The following is a 23138-nucleotide window of genomic DNA, read 5'->3' as shown; positions in this document are numbered from 1 at the left end:
TGAATTGTAGACGTTTTTGTTTCTCAGACTCGAGTCCAATATTTTATTTATTCATAAATGAGATATGTTTCGCAAGGTACACGAGACAGGAGAAATTCTTTCAAACTTCAAGAAAAATGTAACAACTCCGATTGCGGAGAAGTCACGTACTGACATATATGAACACTACCGTACTATCCGTTTAATAAGACATGGTTGCAAAACATTAACATGAATTATTTACAGGAGAATGGAAAAACTGATAGTAGTTTGAGGTCCGGGGAAATGTAGTAAAACGCGATGCCAAACTCACTCTTGACTTATCATAGAAGATAAACTGAAAAAAGGCAAAGCTTTCGACGACGTTGTCGGCAGTAAACTTTTTTGAAATTCTAAAGGTTGGTTGCATGGGAGTAAAAAGATATCTACAATTTCTACAGAAATCATACAGAAGTTACTAGGGTCGAATGACAGTAGTTGACGAGGGAAAGAAACAGGAGTGTAGCCTCTCGCCTATGTTATTCAATGTGTATATTGAGCAAATGCTAAATGAAACCGAGAAGAAATTCAACAAGGGAATTAAAGTTCACAGAGTAGAACGAGAACCGTTCCCGTTAGCCGATGGCATTTTAAAATAGTCAGAGGCGGCAAAAGACTCGGATGAGCAGTTGAACAGGATGGTAGTGTCTCGAAAAGAGGATATAAGATAAACATCAACAAAAGTAGATAGAGGCTAATGGAATTTAATCGAACTGAATCAGGTGCTGCAGGTAGAGCTTTTTAGGAAACGAGTTACCAAAACTATTCAGTGAGTTTTGATATTTGGGTAGCAAAACAATTAACGATGATCGAAGTAGAGACGATATAAAATGCGGACTGGAAATAGTAAGTAGTGCATTTCTGATAAAGATAAATTTGTTAACAATGAACGTAAACTTAAGTGTTACAAAGTCTTTTCTAAAGGTTTTGGAGCAAAGCTTGGTCTTGCATGGAAATGAAACGTTGCGAGTAGAAGGTTTTGAAATGTGGTGCTACAACTGACTGTGGAAAATTACATGGGTAGATCGAGTAAGTAATAAAGAGGTACGGAATCGAGCTCCTGAAGATAGAAACTTGCGTCATAACTTGACTAAATGAAGGAATAGGTCGAAAGAACACAACCTTAAACATGAAGGAATCGTCAGTTGGTAATGGAATGGAGTGTAGTGGTTAAAAATTGTAAAGATAAACTAAGGCTTGATTAGAGTAATCCAGTTCAATAGGGTGCAGATTGCAGTAGTTATCCAGATATGATAGGGCTTTCACAACACAGACTGGTGTGGAGAGCTGAATAAGACCAGTGTGCGGACTGATGACCACAACAACAGCACCTGATGAGCATTTCTTTTCCTGGAACCACAAACATGTAAGATTTTCGAAAAGATTTTGCCTCCAAATAACTGTAATCGTATGTCGGTAGGCATGAGATAACATGCGCTACCAATATGTTCCAAAACACCGCACATAAAAACGGAATTTTTACGGATCTCATACCTCGGATTCTGTTGGTGATAGAAAGGTAGGGTCAAGTGTTTTGGATAGCCCTTGGGGTAACGACCGTTTGTATATCCTAAAGAAGGATCGTCTTATTGTGACTATCCTACTGTACAGGGCCAAAGAATGAATATTATACCCTTCCTATAGCTTAGGCAAATCGAGGAGATACGTTGCTTCTTTCTGCATTAGATGTGGTCTACGGTGCGCCTTAAGGGGCTTATGTAGGTACCATTTAGTTCACGAGCGGTTCATGAGAAAATCTGAAAAAAGCGTTTTTCATCATTTTTAAACCGTGTGCAGCGAATATCTAAAAAACTATCCGCAGAAAATTGCCCACATTTTAACAGTATATTCTCTGCGCATTTATCTAAAAGTGCCGTCTTCCCGTTTTCAAATATCTTTATCCGCTATACAGAAACACCCGAAAAACACGGTTTACGGCATTAAATAGAGCCGCGGATTCCAAGGCCGCTATGCACATAAAGTGGATGTCATTTTTACAATATATTTCTAAGATTCCGATTTCGGAAAAGTTTGAAAATTTTCTTGTCATATTTCTTCGTAAAATATGCACGTAAAATCCCGTGTGAGGCGCACACGTAGTTTATAAAGTGACGTAGCACAGAGAAATATGCTGCAATGTGTCTCCGTTATCATCAAATGGGTTTTGAGAACCCTGAGAAATGAAGTACATACAAAATTTTTATGTACGTAAAATTTGATCTGAGGTGTAAAACTATTTTTGTGTTGTTGGAATTTCACATAAGTAAACTATCAAAGGCCCGCCCGGCTAGCCCCGCGGTCTAACACGCTGCTTCCTGAGCGGGAAGGCGTGCCGGTGCCCGGCGGATTAGTGTCGAGGTCCGGTGTGCCGGCCAGCCTGTGGGTGGTTTTTAGGCGGTTTTCCATCTGCCTCGGAGAATGCGGGCTGGTTCCCCGTATTCTGCCTCAGTTACATTATGTCGGCGATTGCTGCGCAAACACTGTCTCCACGTTCACGTACACCATAATTACTCTACCGCGAACACATTTGGGGCTACACTCGTCTGGTGTGAGACGTTCCCCGGGAGGGGGGTCCATTGCGCGCCAAACCGCACAATTACCCTGAGTTCGGTGTGGGACGGTGGTTGGGTAGGTGTACTGCTGTGGCCTGTTGTGGGGATGTGAAACACTGAGGGCTACGTCGAGACGAAGCCTCTCCTTTCATTTCCAGGGCCCCGGTTCAATACACAGAACACAATACACACAAACTATCAAAAGTAGACACATCTAAATATCAAGTTGATATTTATATACAATGAAATGAAGCTTACACCTTTGTTTCGGACGTCTAATTTGCATTACAACTTCACTACATTTGTCAGACATCCAAGTTTCCACTCTTTTTATGTATTGTAGATACTTACGAGACATTTAATTACGAGACAATTGGTTTACATAACCTGATATTTATTTTTCGACCATGATTTTTGGGATGCTTTTTGACGCCGCAACACTTGAAAATGGCCTAAGACTAAAATACAGCCGGCCGGGGTGGCCGAGCAGTTCTAGGCGCTACAGTCTGGAACCGCTCGATCGCTACAGTCGCAGGTTCGAATCCTGCCTCCGGCACGGATGTGTGTGATGTCCTTAGGTTAGTTAGGTTTAAGTAGTTCTAAGTTCTAGGGGACTGATGACCTCAGAAGTTAAGTCCCATAGTGCTCAGAGACATTTAAACCATTTTGAACTAAAATACAGATAGTGAAAGAAACACATTATATACAATCAAATGGTGGAAGCATCTTTTCGAGAACAACAACATCGATGACCCAAAACATTATGACTAATGCCCTGTGGTATTGCGGCCTTCTGCTATGATGCTACGGGCGACATTCGCCTGAGCTTCCATGGGACCAGTGGTAGTAATTGCAGGCGCCATGACCGCTGTGGACAATGTGAACATCATTGCGGACAATTTGCATCTCTACGTGACATGTCTTCCCCGATGGCTATCACATCTTCCAGCAGGGTAACTGAGCGTGTCAAAAGGCCAGAATCATGCCACAGTGGTTTTAGGAGCATGATGGTGAGCTCAACGTTGATGTCTTGGCCACCAGATTCACCTGACTTGAGCCCGATGAAACACATCTGAGTCACTACGGCACTCACAGACCACCATCCCGTAATTCTGGGAACATCGTGCCTTTTGCATAGACATCTGGTGCTACATACCTCCCGAAACCTACCAAGAACTTGTCGAACCAGTACCATGCAGAATCTCTGCAATATTGCATTCCGAAGATGGACCAACGCGGTATTAACCAGGCAGTGGTGATGTTTCAGCTCACTGTGATATTTACATGTTCGAAGGTCAATGTCTGATGATCGAAGAATAAATACTCAAAAGTGGACGAACAAATCGGAAGAAATTTAAAATGGACGGAACACGTTAAATGACTGAGATACTAAAGAATAATGTTGCAAACGATTTGTCGCATAAACAAAGAATTCTAAGTGGAAGAAGAAAATCACTGTAAGAAATATCATTTCACATAAATCCAGCAACAACAAAGGTGAAACATAGAATGAATCCTTATTTTAGTGATTGGAAGTGAAGTAGTTCGAGCGCAACATCGGCTGGGCATGAAATTTTTAAGACGTTCGTGCGAAGAGACGGACTACTAGATTTGTTAATGGTAGGTTCGCCCAACACTACTGAGAGAATTTAGAGGACCGACATTTGAAGCTGAAAGCAGAACAATTTTATTGCTGTCAAGGTACATTTCGCATAAGTACTACGATAACAAGGGAAATTAGGACTCGTCGGGAGGCATACAGATGGTCGTTTTCTGCTCGCTCCATATGCTAGTACAAGAAGAAAATAAGTGACTAATTGTGATACAAGGTACTCTTGAAACTTCCTGGCAGATTAAAACTCGAACTCGGGACCTCTTCGTCGCGCACCATACAGTAGTTCGCAGAGTATGTATGTGTACGTAAAGGTACTTGTAAAGGAACAGAGGTGAAACTGATGGCATTATTACACTGAAGACGTGAAGGAGTCAGGTTTTACGTAACATGCTATTTGATATTATTAATAATAAATAAAGTAACCAGTTCTACTAAGAAATTGGGAACCAGAGTCGAAGTTGACCACCGACAAATAAATTAGGCTTCTCTTAAACCGAATATTTGTTAGTAGCTAGAGTTTTTATGGCTACTGACAATTGATTGAAAAACGTGATCCTGAAGTTTCAGAACATTTTTTCATCTTGAACGTACACAGCTATTTTGAATATTTATTTTACTGTTGACAGTCAAAGGAGCTCGGCGAATTTTTACTTACGAAAAAGATGAATAAAACAATTTGCTTTAAGTTTTGCTTGAAAAAATGGTATAAAGTGCAGCACCACATTCTAAATGTTGACTGTGGCTTTTGGCTGGTCTGATGAGTAAGACAAGAGTTTACGGTGGCATGAACGTTCAAGAAGGATCGAGAAGACGTTGAAAACGACGAACACCCTGGGCACCCTAGCACATCAATTACTGACGACAATGAGGAAGAAGTAAAGAAAATGGTTCTGAAAATCAACGAATCATCATCAGATAGGTTGCTGATGATGCGGCATATCCTCTGGCTCATGATAAGCATTTTTTGCGGACCTTTAGGGCACGAAACGTGTAGCACGAAAGTCTGTTCCGAAATATTTGAATTTCGACAAAAACCACGTTGAGCAGATATCGCTCAGTAACTGCTGAATGAAGTCGACAACGATCCAGAATTTGTAAAGAACAGTTGATGAAACATGAGTATAGTGGTATGAGGTCGAAACCGAGGCCCAATCGTCCCATCGGAAGCTGACTCAAGAGCCAAGACCGAAAAAAGTTCGACAATATCGATCGCATGTTAAGGTTCTTCTCACTGTTTCCTTCGATTACAATGGTATAGTGCACCTTAAGTTCCTACCTTACGGTCGTAAGTCGGTAAGAAATATTACATGGGTGTTCGCGTGAAGCAATCAGGAGAAAACGACCAGAATTGTGGCAAAACGCCCGCATCTCGTGGTCGTGCGGTAGCGTTCTCGCTTCCCACGCCCGGGTTCCCGGGTTCGATTCCCGGCGGGGTCAGGGATTTTCTCTGCCTCGTGATGGCTGGGTGTTGTGTGATGTCCTTAGGTTAGTTAGGTTTAAGTAGTTCTAAGTTCTAGGGGACTGATGACCTAAGATGTTAAGTCCCATAGTGCTCAGAGCCATTTTTGTGGCAAAACCACTCGTGGAAAATGCTTCATAATGCTCCCACTTACACCTCAGCGCTTGCTCGTGATTTTTTTGCAAAAGAAAAAACCATTATCTTGCCTCAGCCGAAGTATTCGCCAGACATGACTCCCTGCGACGTCTTTCTATTCCCGAGACTGAAGAGTACAATGAAAGGACGTCGTTTTGCTGATAAAGGAGATAAAAACAGAATCGCTGAACATCATAACGAAAAGTGAGTTCCAGAAGTGCTTCTAAGACTAGAAAAAGCGCAGGCACATGTGTGTTATATATGAGGGGGATTTCTTTGAAGGGGACAAGCTGAAAAAACAGAGATACCTAGAAAAGAATTCCATTACTTTTTTATCACTCTTCGTATTGTGGAAAGTAATGGTCCCAAAACACTTCCCTGGGGCACGACCGAAGTTTCTTTTGTGTCCGCAGATTTTTCTGCATTAATAATGACATGCTCTGTTCTGTCTGCCAAGAACTCTTCAGTTCAATCACAAACCCGGTCTCGTATCACGTATTGCTCGTAGTTTATTAATTAGACTACAATACCGAATTGTATCGAACGCCTTCTGGAAATCGAGAAACACAGCATCAACCTGGGCGCCGGCATTTACTGCTTTCTGTGCCTTAACAGAGCGAGCTGGACTTCACACGCTAGTTCTGTTTATTCCTACAAAGAATATTTTTCGGTCTCCATAAATGTCATAACACGCGAGCATAAAACGTGCTTCGAAATTCTGAAAACAGATTGACGGCAGCTACGTAGAATTTTTGTTTTGTGCCTTTCTTCAACAATCCTTCTTGGAAACGGGAATGATCAGCATATGTTTCCAATCACTGGGAACCCCTCGCTCCTCCAGAGACCTACGGTAGACTGCAAGTTCCTTCGCATATTCTGTATTAAATCGCATAAGAATACCTTCAGGTCCAGTCGCCTTTCATCTGGCGAGCGATTTCAGTTCACTGAAATGTACCGCGGTCATTTATTTCGCTTTCTCTGTCATTTATAGGTTTGTGTCGTACTATTTTCCTCATGAAATAATTTTGAAACAAATATGTTTGGTATTTCAGCCTTGTCTATGCCATCCACCGTTTCGATGCCGGTATAATCACAGAGTGTCTGGACAGAGGGCGTTGATCTGTTTACTTATTTAACATGAAACCAAAATTTCTTACCATTTTCTGCCCGGTCGGTTGATAGGACTCTACTTTCGAATTCGTAGAACTCCTCGCGCTTGGCTCTCCGTAAGCTAATTTGGCTTCGTTCGCTTTCTGTTTGTCTACAAGGCTTTTGCTGCAGTTAAATCTGTACTCAAGCAATCTTTGCTTTCGAGGTAGCTTTCTGACAAGACTGTCGAACCATGGTGGGTCTTTCCCATCCCACATAACTTTGCTTTGATGACACGTCTCCTTAATACATTGCAAATGAAAAGTCACATCGAAACACTGTGTAACTGGAAACCAAAACTTGACAAGATTCTACTTTGTGTATTCGAAACATTAAATATTAAAGATAGCACATGCAACACATTTTGAATCTCTAGCACGTGTGAGGCCTTACAAAATAATTTCGTAGGACTTCTTTTTTCTGACATTGATCGTCGGTCAGTTAAAGGATGGGGAATTCTAGATCTTCTCATGATAAGGTTTAATGTTCAGGCCTGTATACCATTGTTGAAAGCATTGTTTTTCTCCTGTGCGAGTTCGTGCCTATGATTGCTTTTATAGCCACAAAACGTATATTATGAACACCATTGTACTTACGTATGCCGCTGGGAAAATCAACATACAGCCGTCGAACACACCAAGAGCCAACTGCATCATTGCAATGGGGTTCATGACGCTTTCCAGGTGCTGGACAAATCTGAAAAAGGTTAATTTCTGTTAATAAATGAACAAATACTAGAAAATTACGTTTCAGTCTTTCTGCCTTATAAAGCAGGCGTTGCATATTATTATATTATCACCTCGAGTCACCCCACCTTTTTTATTTGAGATCAACATTGGCGATTCTTTAGTTCGTTTTTCAAACTGATTCGGGAGCAAAGTAACAGTCACACATTTTCGTCATTGATTAATGTTTTATGTCGCTATAATGTTGTTTCCTAGCATATCACGTAAAAGTTGTTTTCCTTGATACCATACCACTAAATACATTACCGGAAAAAAGTTAGTACACCTGGAAAGACAACGTCGCCTTTGATCCGATGATGGCATACGCCACCTAGATGATAGTGGATGTACTGGTAATGGTATCAACGTCGTCCGCCAGCAGTAGCGTAGTGGCATAGCTACCAGAGCCCCGTCTGTGTCTACCCTTAATAGGGAATACTCACAGATAGAAGGCTCAGTACTGCACAAACGCGTAAAGCCAGCAGGCAACTATGCCAGGGAGACGCACTCGCTTGCTACAGCTAACTGAGGAAAGGGGTGAAAATTGTGGCCCTCGAAGTGGCAGGAAGATCCTTTCGGAAAACTACCACACAAGTACGGTACAGTTGGGCAACGATGCTTAGTAGCGTCATGTGAATATTCTCAAACCCGTAGACGAGATTCTGGATGTCCAGGCAGCACAGACGCCCGCCAGGATCGTATTGTAACGGCAGCAGTGGCAGACCGTACAGCTACCACAGCACAGATAAAACGGCTTGTGAGCTCAGACGTGAAACACAAACTGTTGCGAACTGGTTATTAGCTGTAGGACTACGGGAACGCACACCTATAGCCCGTCTTCGACTCACGCCACAGCATCGACGTCCACGGCTCGACTGACGCCGTCTGAGGATCGTTTGAAAATGGAGTGACTCTCCGTGGTCTTCAGCGATGAAAGCAGATTCTGCCTGCACGCAAGTGATGGTTGCTTGCGCGTACGACCTACACCTGGTGAGTGCTGTCTTGCAGAGTGCGTCCTTCCAAGACACACTGCCCCCATCCGGAGCCTTACGGTCAGGGGTGCGAGAAGCTACAACTCTCGTTCACCTTTGGTGTTTCTGAAGGAGACATTAACCGGAGCTTGGTATGTGCAGAATGTTATTACACTCTTTCTTGTAACAGGAAGGTGACATGTTGTTCCAACAGGATACTTCTCGACCACACGCTGAACGTGAAACTAAATGTGTTCTGCGAGACATGCAGCAATTTTCCTGGCCAGCACAATTTTCGGACTTGTCTCCAATCGAGCATGTGTGGGGTATGATGAGACAGAAGTAAATTGTGCGACTCGTCAATCAACAACCCTCACAGAACTACGTGAACGGGTTGAGCAGGCGTGGCGTGACGTATCCCAGGACATTACTCGCAATCTGTCCTAATGACCAGATGTCGGAGTCAGTATGTGCATTGCCGTCCTTGGAAGGCACACAACATACTAATATTGGTGTTTGAACGTGGTTCGATACCTGATTCCTCAGAACCACTTGTGCTATTGATCTGTAATTGTAATCATTTCATGTATTTCATATGCATTGTTACAACATTAAATCTTGACTAAATGGAAACCTCTAAAAGGGTGCACTTATTTTCTTCCGGCAGTGCATGTTTTACAATTTTGTTCCCTGCACTAATCTCAAGAAATGAATTCCGAACCTTATGCATAACGAGCTTAGAGGGGGCAACTTGTAAGGTGTCAGGCAAATCCAACACCTTCCATGAAAACCCTGACATGATAAGCAAATCCAGCAGTATGTCACATACCTCCGAATAAATCCTGACATTAAATTAACCAAAGTAATACGATCAACGAGTGACCAAATGGAATACCACAGACTAACACAAGAACGCCTAAATGCATGTCATACCTTCCCACCGTGAAACAGACGCAGTTCCGAGGGGAGAAATGAGAACAGAAGCCGAGAGCAGAGTCGTGTAAGCGAGAAGGCCCTACGACAAGGGACGGACACCCACGTCGCCAGCCGACGGCCAAGATCACCCCCAGCCCATGTTAAAAGATAGAGCCCTCCAGAAGAACAGTTTAGATCTTACGATAACGCTAAAAGGGCCACACCACCCGCAAGTTTTAGCGTGAGACTTTTTCGCATCTCTGTTACGTTGCAAATGTTAAAAACATTGCCCCACCACGAAAAGTATAACGTTTCTCATTGGATAGACAGAATTTTTGTAGGTGGAGCTTAAGGTTAACATTGAGACCCGGATTGATCAGTTGAAAACACAGCCAGATATCTTTTTTTAAACCAACTTCGGTAAATTGTAGTAAGGAGAAGTTAGGAGAGAGTTGCTTCCGAGACGGCGAGCTGTGTGGAGCTGCGCCACCCGCCGCCCCCTGACCCTGCCTATACACCGACAAGGTAATGAACGCATGCGATGCCGCATTTTTGAGCGCATAAGGCTTCACTCAGAACTGCAGAAGTCTCATCTGTTACATCCTCTTTTTACGTAATACTAGTGTCGATCGTCAATTAAATCTCATGGTGTTCACGTTTGCTACTTGAAGTAAAAAATTTGAAACGCGATGATTTTTCTGTTATATAATTATTGAGAAACCACATCAACCACTGTAATTTACGACAAGTTAGATAAGTAATTAAAGATAATTGAGGGTCACTGTAGACCATTTTGATAGTTTTCTCTTTTATGAAACTTAACTTAAATTTAGGTTATAGATGTGATATGGCATAGGTCATCCTTCGATCCATTATAGAACTTGGAAACCCATTCAGGGAATATTCGTTCACATTTTTGTTGAACGCATTTGGTTTTTATCATCCTCTATTAAAATATTTCCTTCTATCAATAGTGCAATTTATAAATAATGTTTAATGAGTAGAATAAAATTTCCAACGGTAAACTTAACTGCTTTTTCGACGTTATTTTACCAGCTAACTAAAAATAGGAAAGCCTTGAACCCCTTCCACTAAATTTAGTTAGTATTAAGATTCTTTTACAGGGAGTGCAGTGGAGCTGACGCTGAAATCATTAAGTATTTGATTATATCATCGCTAGTCTCACTGAACTCTTCTGAACTCTACATGTCATGTGTGGTCTGGCATCTCCTTACCAGCAACAGGTCCCAGGTTCAAACTAGTCAATTCCATAAAAAAACACGCTCAGAGCGTCGTTGCGCGAAAGTGGTAGGGAGACACGACTTAGAACAAACAGACACCACGCAGAATGTTAGAAACTCTTAATTAAGAGCAAAGAGGACTAAAGCGAGCTGACTTGTGTGGCCGGCCGTTGTGGCCGAGTGGCTCTAGGCGCTTCAGTCCGGAACCGCACGACTGCTATGGTCGCAGGTTCGAATCCTGCCTCGGGCATGGATGTCTTTGATGTCCTCAGGTTAGTTCGGTTTAAGTAGTTTTAAGTTCTAAGGGACTGATGACCTCAGATGTTAAGTCCCATGGTGCTCAGAGCCATTTGAAACATTTTTTTTGACCTGAGTGGTTTGTTTGGTGGAAGAGGGGATGGGGGGGGGGGGGGGGGGGAGCGGAAGGAAGCAACTATTGTATATAAGTTTCGTGGAAAGGTATGGGTGGAGAAAATGAAATACAATTTTTTACAAAGTAAGAATCAAAACTGTGTGTATTAATCACCAAATATACTAATATTTCTGCTTTATAATAGGTACCAGCCACGTTCAACGTATTTAATTGCAGGTGAATCGTTTGAGTTTCGTGCATACGATTTTGATCTCACGCAGTTAACGTACAGATACATGCGTATACATTTCGTACATTTTTAATAGTTTTTCACTGTAGCTAGTAAAACTAGAAAAAACCAGACAAGTGCGAGAAGGACTCGCACTCTGAGGTTTCCGAACAAATTTATTTACGTGTGTAGACAGTTCATCAAAAGGTTTTGATAAGTGAGTCTGCGAGTATCAAAATATGTAACACATATGACCGTATCATTTGACTACATTGTCTTCAAATTATTTGCATAGCCAACGAACTGTAGGCCTTAGTATTTGGCATAAATTTCAACTTGATTCTTATAGCCATTCCTGAGAAAAGAGGGTATTTACTGATGGGCGTATCTTTTGATCGCAGAGACTTTTCTACTTGCCGCCATGGTGGCCGAGCGGTTCTAGCCACTTCAGTCTAGAACCGCGCTACCGCTACCGGTATCAGGTTCGAATCCTGCCTCGGGCATGGCTGTGTGTGATGTCCTTAGGTTAGTTAGGTTTAAGTAGTCGTAAGTTCTAGGGAACTGATGACCTCAGATGTTAAGTCCCTTAATGCTTATAGCCATTTGAATCATTTGACTTTTCTAATTAACTTTTTCACAACGCCGAGGGACCATAGACCTTAGTATCTGGCATTAATTTCAACTTGATATCTCTAACCCGACCATGAGAAAATGGAGACTTAACAGGCAGACGGACAACAAATGGCAAAAGAATATTTTTGTGTAATGTAATTACAAATTAACAATTCTTGGATTTTTATTTACTTGTACTACGAAACCTTGCTTTGTGCCAAGTTTTACCATTCTAGGTCAACGGGAAGTACCCTATATGTCTTGAGTCAGTTTGCAAGTTTCGAAATATGGAGACATAAATTATCGTGCCTTTTGACTGCATTGACCTAGAAGGTTAAGTTTTTCGTGTTGTCAAAAGACCTTAAACCTTAGTACGCTACATGAATTTCAACCTGATATCTCTACCCGTTCCGGAGAAACAAAGGTGTTAACAGTCGGACAGACAGGAAATCGGACGGGACGACAAAGTGATGATATAAGGGTTCCCTTTTTCCCCACTGACGTACGGACTCCTACGAAACAACGGTAACTGAAGGAACAATGCTACACCAGGCTTATAGAATCCAGTGCCAACTGTTGTCCTCAGGTGTAACCGGAATACCGGCAAACGGTAGAATATTTTGACATTTCACGTCAAGTGGCTCTGCGTAAACTTTCTACTAATTTATAACCATTACAGATTGTTGCCAAACTGATACTGAATTCATGCGTCTGCCTGTGTGGTAGGCGAGTATTTGCGTTCGATTTCGAAGCTTATTTTTCTGGCGCTTCGGGGGTATAGCTGTCTTCCTGTCTTCCTCGCTGCACACGCCCTTGTTAGGCACACTACTATGTATGCAGAACTCGTTAGTTTCTTTGCATGCACTTGAATTTTTCTAGCTTTGGATACTTTTTCTCGGATTTCTGAGTTCCTCCTTCCCCCATCTCATGTTTCATCCATCAGAGAGAAAAGATGCAACCGTTTCCAAAATACTACCGCAAGTTGGTTGCAATGTGCTTACCTACACTTCAGAGATAACGCGTGAGACAAGATGAGTAAAACCAAGTACGCGGCATTGAGTAATCCTACGTAGCCTTATCTTGTCGCAGGAGTGCCGGAAGCCACCAAGTTTAATACTTTTAAAAAAGTTTTCTCGTTTTCTTTTGCTAATGATCCTCCGTTCCTGAATGATTACCTTCGCAAACGATGACACATGTTATTCGGAAACGATCAGTCCTAGTGTAAGTATTCTGATTTACAGTGTGTGATCAAAAGTATCCTGGCTGAAAATGACTTACAAGTTCGTGGCGCCCTCCATCGGTAATGCTGGAATTCAGTATGGTGTTGGTCCACCCTTAGCCTTGATGACAGCTTCCACTCTCACAAACATACGTTCCATCTGGTGCTGGAAGGTTTCTTGGAGAATGGCAGCCCATTCTTCACGGAATGTTGCACTGAGAAGAGGTATCGATGTCGGTCGGTGAGGCCTGGCACGAAGTCGGTGTTCCAAAGCGTCCCAAAGGTGTTCTATAGGATTCAGGTAAGGACTCTGTGCAGGCCAGACCGTTACAGGGATATTATTGTTGTGTAACCACTCCGCCACAGGCCGTGCATTATCGTGTTGAAAGATGCAATCGCATTGCTCTTCAATAGAGGGAAGCAAGAAGGTGCTTAAAACATCAATGTAGGCCTGTGCTACGATAGTGGCATGCAAAAGGACAAGAGGTGCAAGACCCCTCCATGAAAAACACGACCACACCATAACACCACTGCCTCCGAATTCTACTGTTGGCACTACACACGCTTGCAAACGACGTTCAACGATCATTCGCCATGCACACACCCTGCCATCGGATCGCCACACTGTGTACCGTGATTCATCACTCCAAACAACGTTTTTCCCCTGTTCAATCGTCCAATGTTTACTCTCCTTGCAGCAAGCAATGTGTCGTTTGGCATTTACACACGTGATGTGTGGCTTAAGAACAGCCGCTCGACCATGAAATCCAAGTTTTCTCACCTCCCGTCTAACTGTCGTAGTACTTTCAGTGGATCCTCATGCAGTTTGGAATTCCTGTGTGATGGTCTGGATAGATGTCTGCCTATTACACAATACGACCCTTTTCAACTGTCGGCAGTCTCTGTCAGTCAACAGACGAGGTCGGCCTGTACGCTTTTGTGCTGTACGTATCCCTTCACGTTTCCATTTCACTATCACATCAGAAACAGTGGACCTAGGGATGTTTAGGAGTGTGGAAATCTCGTATACAGACGTATGACACAAGTGACACCCAATCACCTGACCACATTCGAAGTCCGTGAGTTCCGCGGAGCGAACACTCTGCTCTCACGCGACGTTTAATGACTACTGAGGTCGCTGATATGGAGTACCTGGCGATAGGTGGCAGCACAACGTACCTGCAAGAATGCTGTATTAGGTTACTTCCTCAGATCTGTGAAAAATCCGTAGCGTTCCATAGAGCGTTCCTCTATCATAGATTGTTGAGTTTAAATGTAGCAAGAAGATTGTGTTGTATATGGTTTTCGTCATCAACTGTTTTTCCTTCCTCGATCTAGAAAACAACGATACTGTATTTTTCACCGTCACAACCGTTGCATTTAGTTATAGTGACCACACTAGTACCATAGTCAGAGCATGAAATCTTTAGTATCTTCATGGAAAAACTGTTACATGAAATCTACCGTACGTATATGTATCAGTCATTACCTTTCATGTCTTTTAAGTCTGTAGCACAATTCATAAAAATTATACAGTTAGATGAAGGAAGACATGTTATTATTACTACACAGTTCTTACAACACTGAAAAAAGAAAAACATTAGAAATAGGCAACGACATTGTAAGTACAACATTTTTAGCAAAGGATTCAATGAAAAATTAACTTTGTTGAGTGACGACTTCAGCTAAACATCCACAGAGCTTCATATGCAGCAGAATCTTGTATTAAACGTTTACACATTTAATTGTTAGTAAGGCTGTTTATGGCGACAGGCTCTGTTCCACCTGTGCTAAAGGAAGATACTGAATTGTTTCAGATTAAATTCCGTACTCACTGCGTATTTTTGGTGTAAGTGTTTTAAGAGCAAAAGGCAATTGTTTAAAATTAGAACAGATGCAAGTCGAGTTTCAGTTCGTAACGTCAGATTTTACAATTTCCAAAGACAACTTTGATGTTTGACTGTAAATGCGTTCAATATTAAAGTCACAGGATTTTCATATACATGAAAATATTGTGTAAGACATAAATACAGGATATTTAAATCTGTTAAAGGACATTTTCGCGAGTGGCTGTGCAGTTGTTCTCTGCATATATTGCGTCGAAATACTTCGTAAGTTTACTGTTTTCCTGATCACTTAATCGTCGCGTCTTTCGACTCCGCAGATTGAAATCATAGACAAATCATGCAACTCAGATCACTGTAGATCATGTGAGAAGCAATAATACTTCCTCCTGTTGTGTTTCACGCTCAGTGAACGACGGTATCATTACTTCTCACTTGGATGAAGTAGGAGAAGAAACCGTCTTATTTATTCATCTCAAGGTGTTTGGACTGACTGTGTGTAAGGCCAAACGGAACTCCACTAACAAAATTTAGAAAGCTGTGCAGGGATACTTCCTTAGTATTCTGGTATAAGGTACCGGTGGTCTCATGTGGTTCATAACAGAGCAGTTGCGTTTCGTCTTATACCTTACCCCCGTCTGTTTTTATATCTCTGTTTAACTGGAAATATCTACGCACCAGTGCAAATGTCGGCTGAAGACTCCTCATATCTTGTTTGGATAGAAATTCATTCGAAGCCCGTCACGCTACTGCTGCTGACAACGGAAAAGCACACTTTACTCTTCGCCCTCAAACTTGCAATCTGCTCGGTTCTGCCTCGGTTTTGTTTTTCGTGCAGGGTTAGTTGTACGTTAAGAGTCATGCACAGCACTACTGGATAGGTTTACTGAGGAGTAGTTGGACGATACCCAACTCGTACATGGCTCTACTTAAGGGAATCGAAGAGCAGCACAAAAACGCTGTGCAGAACTGTATGCAAAACACATCTCTCTTATATTATTAATATGATTATAGATGTCACCTTTGTTAAGTTAAAGATCTGGAATTAAATCATCACATGATTAAATAGAGAGTAGCCAACTGGAACCGCGCGCGACCGCTAAGGTCGCAGGTTCGAATCCTGTCTTGGGCATGGATGTGTGTGATGTCCTTAGGTTAGTTAGGTTTAATTAGTTCTAAGTTCTAGGGGACTGATGACCTCAGATGTTGAGTCCCATAGTGCTCAGAGCCATTTGAACCATTTGTAGCCAATTAGTTAGGAAATAAATCTAGAAAATATGCAAAAAACATACACTATCTGACCAGTTCCATCCGGGCACCTACTAGTGGACATAAATACGAGATTTGTCCAACCTCGGCTTTATAATGCCTTGAACTCTGCTGAGGACACTTTCAATGAGGCGCTTGAATATCGTCGGAGCAATGGTAGCCCATTCTTCCTCAAGAGTCGAAGCCAGTGCAGCTAGTGATGTTGAACGCTGGAGTCCAGAGCCAAGGCATGGGGAATCCTTGGCGACACGTGTGCCGTGTTCACACACTTACTTGACTCGACGGCAGCGCTCTTAGCGGCTAAAGTCAAACGCATAGCGTCCTTGACGTTAATGTTTATGGAATAACGCACCGAAATGCTTTATGACAGGGTGCATTGTCATAATGATTCAAACAATCATCGTCTCCGAACTCTTCCACCGCGCTGGCAACTGGATACTGATCTTCCTTAGTTTGAACTCTTCCTCTGCTTTTTGCAGTACATAATGCTGTAAAATGTGTCACATCTGAATTCAATAGTTTCTTAAGCGTAATAAGGGATCTACAGCCTAACGAAGAAAAACACCCCTACGGCATACATAAGGCCACCTCCTTCTTGCTTGAGTGACTGCGCTGCACATGGCGCCAGGTGACATTTTCGGTTCACTCTCCAAGCCTCAGACCCTGCCATCGGAATGCCACAGGATATAGAGTGATTCGATGCAACTCGTTTCCATCAATCGACTGTGCAGTGGTGTCGCTTTTTTCACCACATCAAGCGTCACTTTGCGTTGACTACAGAAATGTGTGGCTTCTGAGAAGCTAACGACCATTGTACACCATTCTTTTTAACTTCCTAAACATACTCATTGTACTAGTTGGACTCATTCTAGCATTTTGGAACTCTCGCCTGATTCCTGACGCTGATTTCATTAATTTTTTTGCAACAACCCTCCGCAATGCTCGACGGTCCCTGTCCCTCAGCACAGTCCATCTTTATTTAATTATGGTTGTTCTCTCATGTTTCCATGTGACACAATCACATCATCAACTGTCGAGTTTGGCAACTTTAGGAGGGTGTAAAAGACCTCTCATAAGTTCGTGGCTCAGGTATCATCCAGAAACTAGAGCACAATGGAAGTAACTGAGACCTCTTAATCGACCCATTCCCCTTTTACTATTTTCCTACTGACAACACAATAGTCTCCACCTCCTTTTCTACTAGTGGGTCCACATCTCGCGACATCTAGTGGTCAACTGCGTACTACACAGGGCTGCTCAGACACTTTTGATCAGAAAGTATATGTGAAGTGTTCGAGAAGTACTTCACTAATAGAGCCCATTACGTTACCTTTGACGGAAAATGTTCCACAGAAGCGAAAGTAACACTGGGTGAGGGCACAGGAAGTGTATTAGAATGTCTAGCGTTCTCAGGTTAAATAAAGGATTTATCAGACAGGATCAGCAACACTATAAGGTTTTTCGCTCAAGATGGAGTTGTGTACAGGAAAGTAGCGCCGTTGGACGATCGTAGGGCATTGCAGGAAGACTTGCACAAAGTTTTCGCTTGGCGTAATGAATAAGGACTCTCTTTAAATGTAGATTCATTTAATGTAATATAATGCTTATTAGTATGACGAAAAGTCCACTTGAGCACGTCGAATTGCATAAGCAAATAGGGGTAATACTGGAAAGCTATATGAAATGGGACGATCACGTTAAACCAGGTTTTGTGAAAGCGAATAGAAACGACAGATGCACTGGTAGGATCCTAACACGTCTGTACAGGTACAGTGTACAGTGTAACAGAAATGATTGGGCAAGTTAAATGGGAATACTCGAAAGCAAGACGATGTAGTTCTCTCTAAACCTCGTTAGCTGAATTCGAAGAGTACTGTGCAACCATTACGCTACCACCATCGTGTATCTCGAGTTGCGGTCATGGGAATGAGATGAGAGAGGCATACAGAGAATCCTTCCCTCAACATGCGAGTGGAGTATAAAAGAAAATCGAGAATATTGGCGTGATGTGCTATCCACCATGCACCGTACAGTGACTTGCGGAGTATACAGTACGATTCCTTGACCATGTTACAAGCGTTCACAGACGATTTATAAGGGTAAGTGTATCAGTTTGACGTAAGGGACCCTGATCCGCAAAAGACCGATCCGAAAGTTGTAAGCGAAAAACGTTTCTTCCTCCTCCCCGCTTAAATCCACCAACGTGCACAATGTTTATCAGAAACGTGTTATCAAGGTTTCCTGCAACATATCCCACTTGTTATTTGTCAGCAGATGTGGTTCCAACGTAATCGAGCCCCAACTCACTTTGGACTGAGGGTTCACGAACACCTGAAAAGTGGATAGGCAAAGGAGATACTGTTTCGTGGCCAGCGTAGTCACCTGATCGCACCGTACTTGATTTCTTCTTGTGTGGACCACGCGACAAGTCTCGTTTACGAGTCAACTATCCAGTCTGAACAGGATTTTCCGGCAAGGACTCTCGCTACCTGCCACACAGTTCAAACGACATCGGGAACATAACGATGAAAACTCTCAAAGCTTTTCCAATAAAGCAAACGTTATTAACGTTCTACAACTTCATTATTCATTCTGCATGTGTATTTCTCGACGTAGTAGCCCAGGCGAAGACTTCACATAAACACCAAGGAGAGACGCGTTTGTTGATACCGTCAATGCAGAATGTTTGTCCTTTTTGACGGAGCCATAGCCCTACCTCTGCTTGTACCTCTTCATCGCTATCAAAGTGAAGTCCCCGAAGGTATTTTTAATCAGATGGAAATCGGATGTGGCCAAGCTGTCACTGTATGGAGGATGATCGATGACAGTGAACCGAAGGCGTCGGATTGTTGCAGACGTCGCAGCGTGGCCTGGCATTGTCAAGCTAAAAGAGAGGTTGCTCCATATGTGGACCAACTCTTAGAATTCGAAACTCGATTATATCACGCTGTTGCTCACACACCGACATGGTCACGAACACAGCGCCGTGTTACGCGCTGCAATTCGGAGCCCTAAAGCAGCAGAGGGTTGCAAATATGTAGGCATGAAGAATAAACATTTACAATAATGTTTGTTACAATTACTTATGAGCCGACCTCGGTGCCCACGCGGTTCTAGGCGCTGCAGTCCGGAACCGCGTGACTGCTACGGTCGCAGGTTCGAATCGTGCCTCCGGCATGGATGTGTGTGATGCCCTTAGGTTAGTCAGGTTTAAGTAGTTCTAAGTTCTAGGGGACTGAATAGCTCAGATGTTAAGTCCCATAGTGCTCAGAGCCATTTTTTGAACCAATTACTTATAAACTTCTCATCGGTTTAGCAGACGGAAAACGACAGCATCATTTGTAAACAATCTAAGAGGGCCGCTCAGATTGTCTGCTAAATCCCTAAATATAGATTATGAGCAGCAGAGGGCCTATAATACTTCCTTGGGCAGCGCCAGATATAATTTCTGTTTGATGGATTTCTGCCAATTATTACGAACTGTTTTGAAGAGATAAAGTCTTATCTGCAAAACAAGCTTTATTATTTTATATTTTGCCAATAACGAGCTTCGCCTTGTTTACGGGCTCTGCATATTGGTTTTCACGACAGGTGTCAACACATAGGCTGCAGTCCTTGCAAATGTCTTAGCAGGCAAACGCCGTTGTCAATACTTTAGGAACACTGCGTGGTGCCCTGATATAAAATAGTGTGGAGTATACGGGAAGTCACGTTTAAAATGCTTGAAAGACCTCAAGAGGTAGCTGCACATGTTGAGTTTTAAGAGATATCGCACAGTGCCATGTTTACATTTTCTGATGCATCCCTGTGTGCCTGATCCAGCTTTAAGCGTCTCTTCCACTGCGCTTTATGCAAGGGCACTGCGCGAAGTCTCTTAAAACTCGACAAGGGCAAGTACCTACTGAGGTCTTTTATGTATTTTAGACCAACACTATTTTACATCAGGCAAGCACGCAATGTTCTTAAAATATTGAGAACGGTATTTTCCTGCTGGCACATTTGCATGGACGGCAGCCTATGTGTTTAACACCTGCTGTGCCAGCCAATCTGACGACGCGTTAAACGATAAGAAACGCGTTATTGGCAAAATATAAAACGATAAAGCCTGTTTTACAGCCAAGACTGTTTGTCTCTTCGAAACGTTTATCACTGACTGCTGTATCGTCCCATCATGTAATGGAAAATGTTCTACCACGAGCTGTGATCTTTCCGACAGGAGAGTTACCCCCGCTTGAAATCAACCTTGTCGGCTTCGACGACCGACCATTTAGGAGGATTAAAAAAAGACTGATCCATAAACTCCAGATTGAAAATAACCTTCTTCCCCCAAAACCTGACCCTTTCATGCTCAGTGGTTTTTTCGTTAGAAGCGTTTCCTCGTAAATTGTTTTTTAGCACATGTTCTCCACCTCTGCTTACCTTGTGATTTCCTGGTGAGTCCTGATACAAAAGCATAATTCGCCGTACATCTCGTCCGCTGTCGCAGTCTTCTGCCCCCGCCCGTAGCCATTTGCTCTTGGGAGAGTGTCATGCGCCTGCAGGTCGGTAAGACGCGAGGCCAAACTTCTGAGTAGTGCGGCAGTGTAGATCATAGTCACCGTGAAGAAGCAATCCATATGCACGTTGATTAAGCCGACGAAGATTACGGATAGAGCCTGTAGCGCGTATGAGAGTTCATACAGGGGGTAAGCGTTTGCGTCCGTGAAAGGGAGTTGCTGCAGGGGTAGTATTCTAGCTTCCGGTGGGGCGGCGAGGGGTGCCGTCAACCAGATAGAGAGCAGGAAACAATTGTACAAGAGCAAGCCCCTCGCGATGCGAACGGCCCGTTTCTGGGCTGCCGGGAATATAGCCTCAAGCAACGGCCGCCCGTGAACGGATTCCCTCTCGGCTGCCACTAACGCGTCCAGCCAACGTACCAGGCGACAGTACTTGCGCTCGTGACGCAGGAAGAATGTCACTTTAAGAACGCCTACTATGACTACCGAAACGTTGGACAGCGCCAGCGTGTAGGCCTCCATGTCGCCCCTTAGCGTACACAGGTTGACTACCGCTTCTGCAAAGTGCCCCAAGCACAGCGCGATAAAGAACGCTGTCAAAGTTCGGAATAACAGCGAGCCTGGGAGTGGCCACAAGCAAAGGAGGTGAAGGATGCGCAGGTCGTACTTGAATACTGAGTGCGCCGTGTATTGCCACGTCAGCGGCTCCGTCTCTTCCAGATCGCAGCCCATTAGTGGACAAAGACAATACAGGTGAAAAACTAGCTCACAACGGAATCTACCGAGCTTTAGAAAACCCCTTCTTATCTTAAATCTCACCGGTAGTGTCACAAATGACAAGAACGGACGCGCTCTCTCAAGTCCCTACGATCTTCCCTGCCACGTCTGTGGTACTTATAACGAGCAACACAGATCAATACAGGTACCGACGTAGTTATTTGTAACACTGTTTACGGACGATTGGACTAACCTCAGTGGAGATCACAGAGAATTCTTGATTAGCGTAACAAAATCCCGTAATTAATCTCGCACAGGGCAGAGAAGAGACTGCCTTTACGTCACTGCTACGTGCACACCTCACAGCATCGGCTCTACGTCAATTACTCAGGATCGCTAATATTCCACTACCGGATTTAAACACCACCGACAAATAAGTAATCCATTCTGGTGGCTAGTTCCTCGTGGCCAGTCTTCTGTAGAAATCGTATTTCAAAGAGAATACTCCCCTCGATAGAAATTATATTTCTCATCTCACGAAACAAACGAGGAGAGTTAGGATTGAATTGTTAATCAAAGACCATTAAAACTATTCGTAATTGCAAGCCGATTGTAAACACAGCGTACTCCTACGGAGCTGGGTCTGCCTCGTAAGCTAATTAATGAGTCATTTTGAACTTCTGTTTTGTAATTTATGTTCGAGAAACATTGTTTACTAGAATCAGTAAACTGTCTATAATACTGGTTGTTACCCTTTGTTGTTTAGCAGAATCGTTTATGCATAGGTACAAGTACGACACAGAAAACAAAAGATCGGTATGACGCAGATGTTTGCTACAAGGAATGTACTCCTTTGTAGCATTACGCGAAACAATTCTTTCGCGCTCGTAAAATGTGCATAATTAATCGTATTGTTTTTCTTTCAAGTATAACATTCGCTGGGTGGAAGAGCGAACCCTAACCTGTCTCAGGTGCAGCTGCGACACCATGAGGAAATAAGAAGATGTTCCTGGTACTGTTCCGTTCGACTGAAACGTGTCATTTTGAATCAAACAAAGCCGGGCATATTCTGTAAGCATTAGCAGCTATACGCCAGCCATGTGCTTTAACGAGTACTACTTAGCCGCTACAGCATCTGTCATTCAATATATGTAAGTTCTTACAGGTATGAAATTGTTACACAAGTTTCCGAGACTTAACAATGGTGTGATGGTAAATCACAAATCATGTGTTTCGTCTAGCTTTTATCTATAGCTACGAAGAGAAATACAAATGGCCAGACTCGTATGAAAAACTGTAGTGACTGATAAAATCTTATTGGGTTATCAATCGAGTCGTGACGTCATGTTGTCGCCTGAAGATAACGAGTACGAAACTCTTCGAAACGCCGGGACGTCACGACACGACGGCTCCGTTGGTGACCTGGGAAGACTTTATCAATGAAATTCGCCGTGGAAATCTGAACTACTTTCCAGTGTTTGTAAAGAATTATAATGTCTGTGCGCACCACTTAGTAACATGGACACAACAAAAATGTGTTAATAAAAGAAATAAATTTCCTAAATCGGTCTGCGAAGATTGTGGCAATTTGAATTCAGTATTTTATCTAATTTTGAAGCA

General features: G+C 42.9%; 1 protein-coding gene across 1 annotated transcript in view; it reads right to left on the bottom strand.

The window, feature by feature from the left end:
* Nucleotides 1-21533, bottom strand: part of LOC124613595 (odorant receptor 30a-like) — a 92947-nt gene extending 71414 nt beyond the window's left edge. The window contains exons 1-2 of the mRNA XM_047142311.1: nucleotides 20725-21533; nucleotides 7525-7624 (exon numbers count right to left, since the gene is read on the bottom strand). Of these exons, the coding sequence (XP_046998267.1) occupies nucleotides 7525-7624; nucleotides 20725-21533 (909 nt within the window). The remainder of the gene's footprint in view (nucleotides 1-7524; nucleotides 7625-20724) is intronic.
* Between the last annotated feature and the right edge of the window lie 1605 nt (nucleotides 21534-23138).

The sequence above is a fragment of the Schistocerca americana genome, chromosome 4, assembly GCF_021461395.2.
Source record: "Schistocerca americana isolate TAMUIC-IGC-003095 chromosome 4, iqSchAmer2.1, whole genome shotgun sequence".
NCBI lineage: Eukaryota > Metazoa > Arthropoda > Insecta > Orthoptera > Acrididae > Schistocerca > Schistocerca americana.
This window is presented reverse-complemented; position numbering and strand designations above follow the sequence as displayed.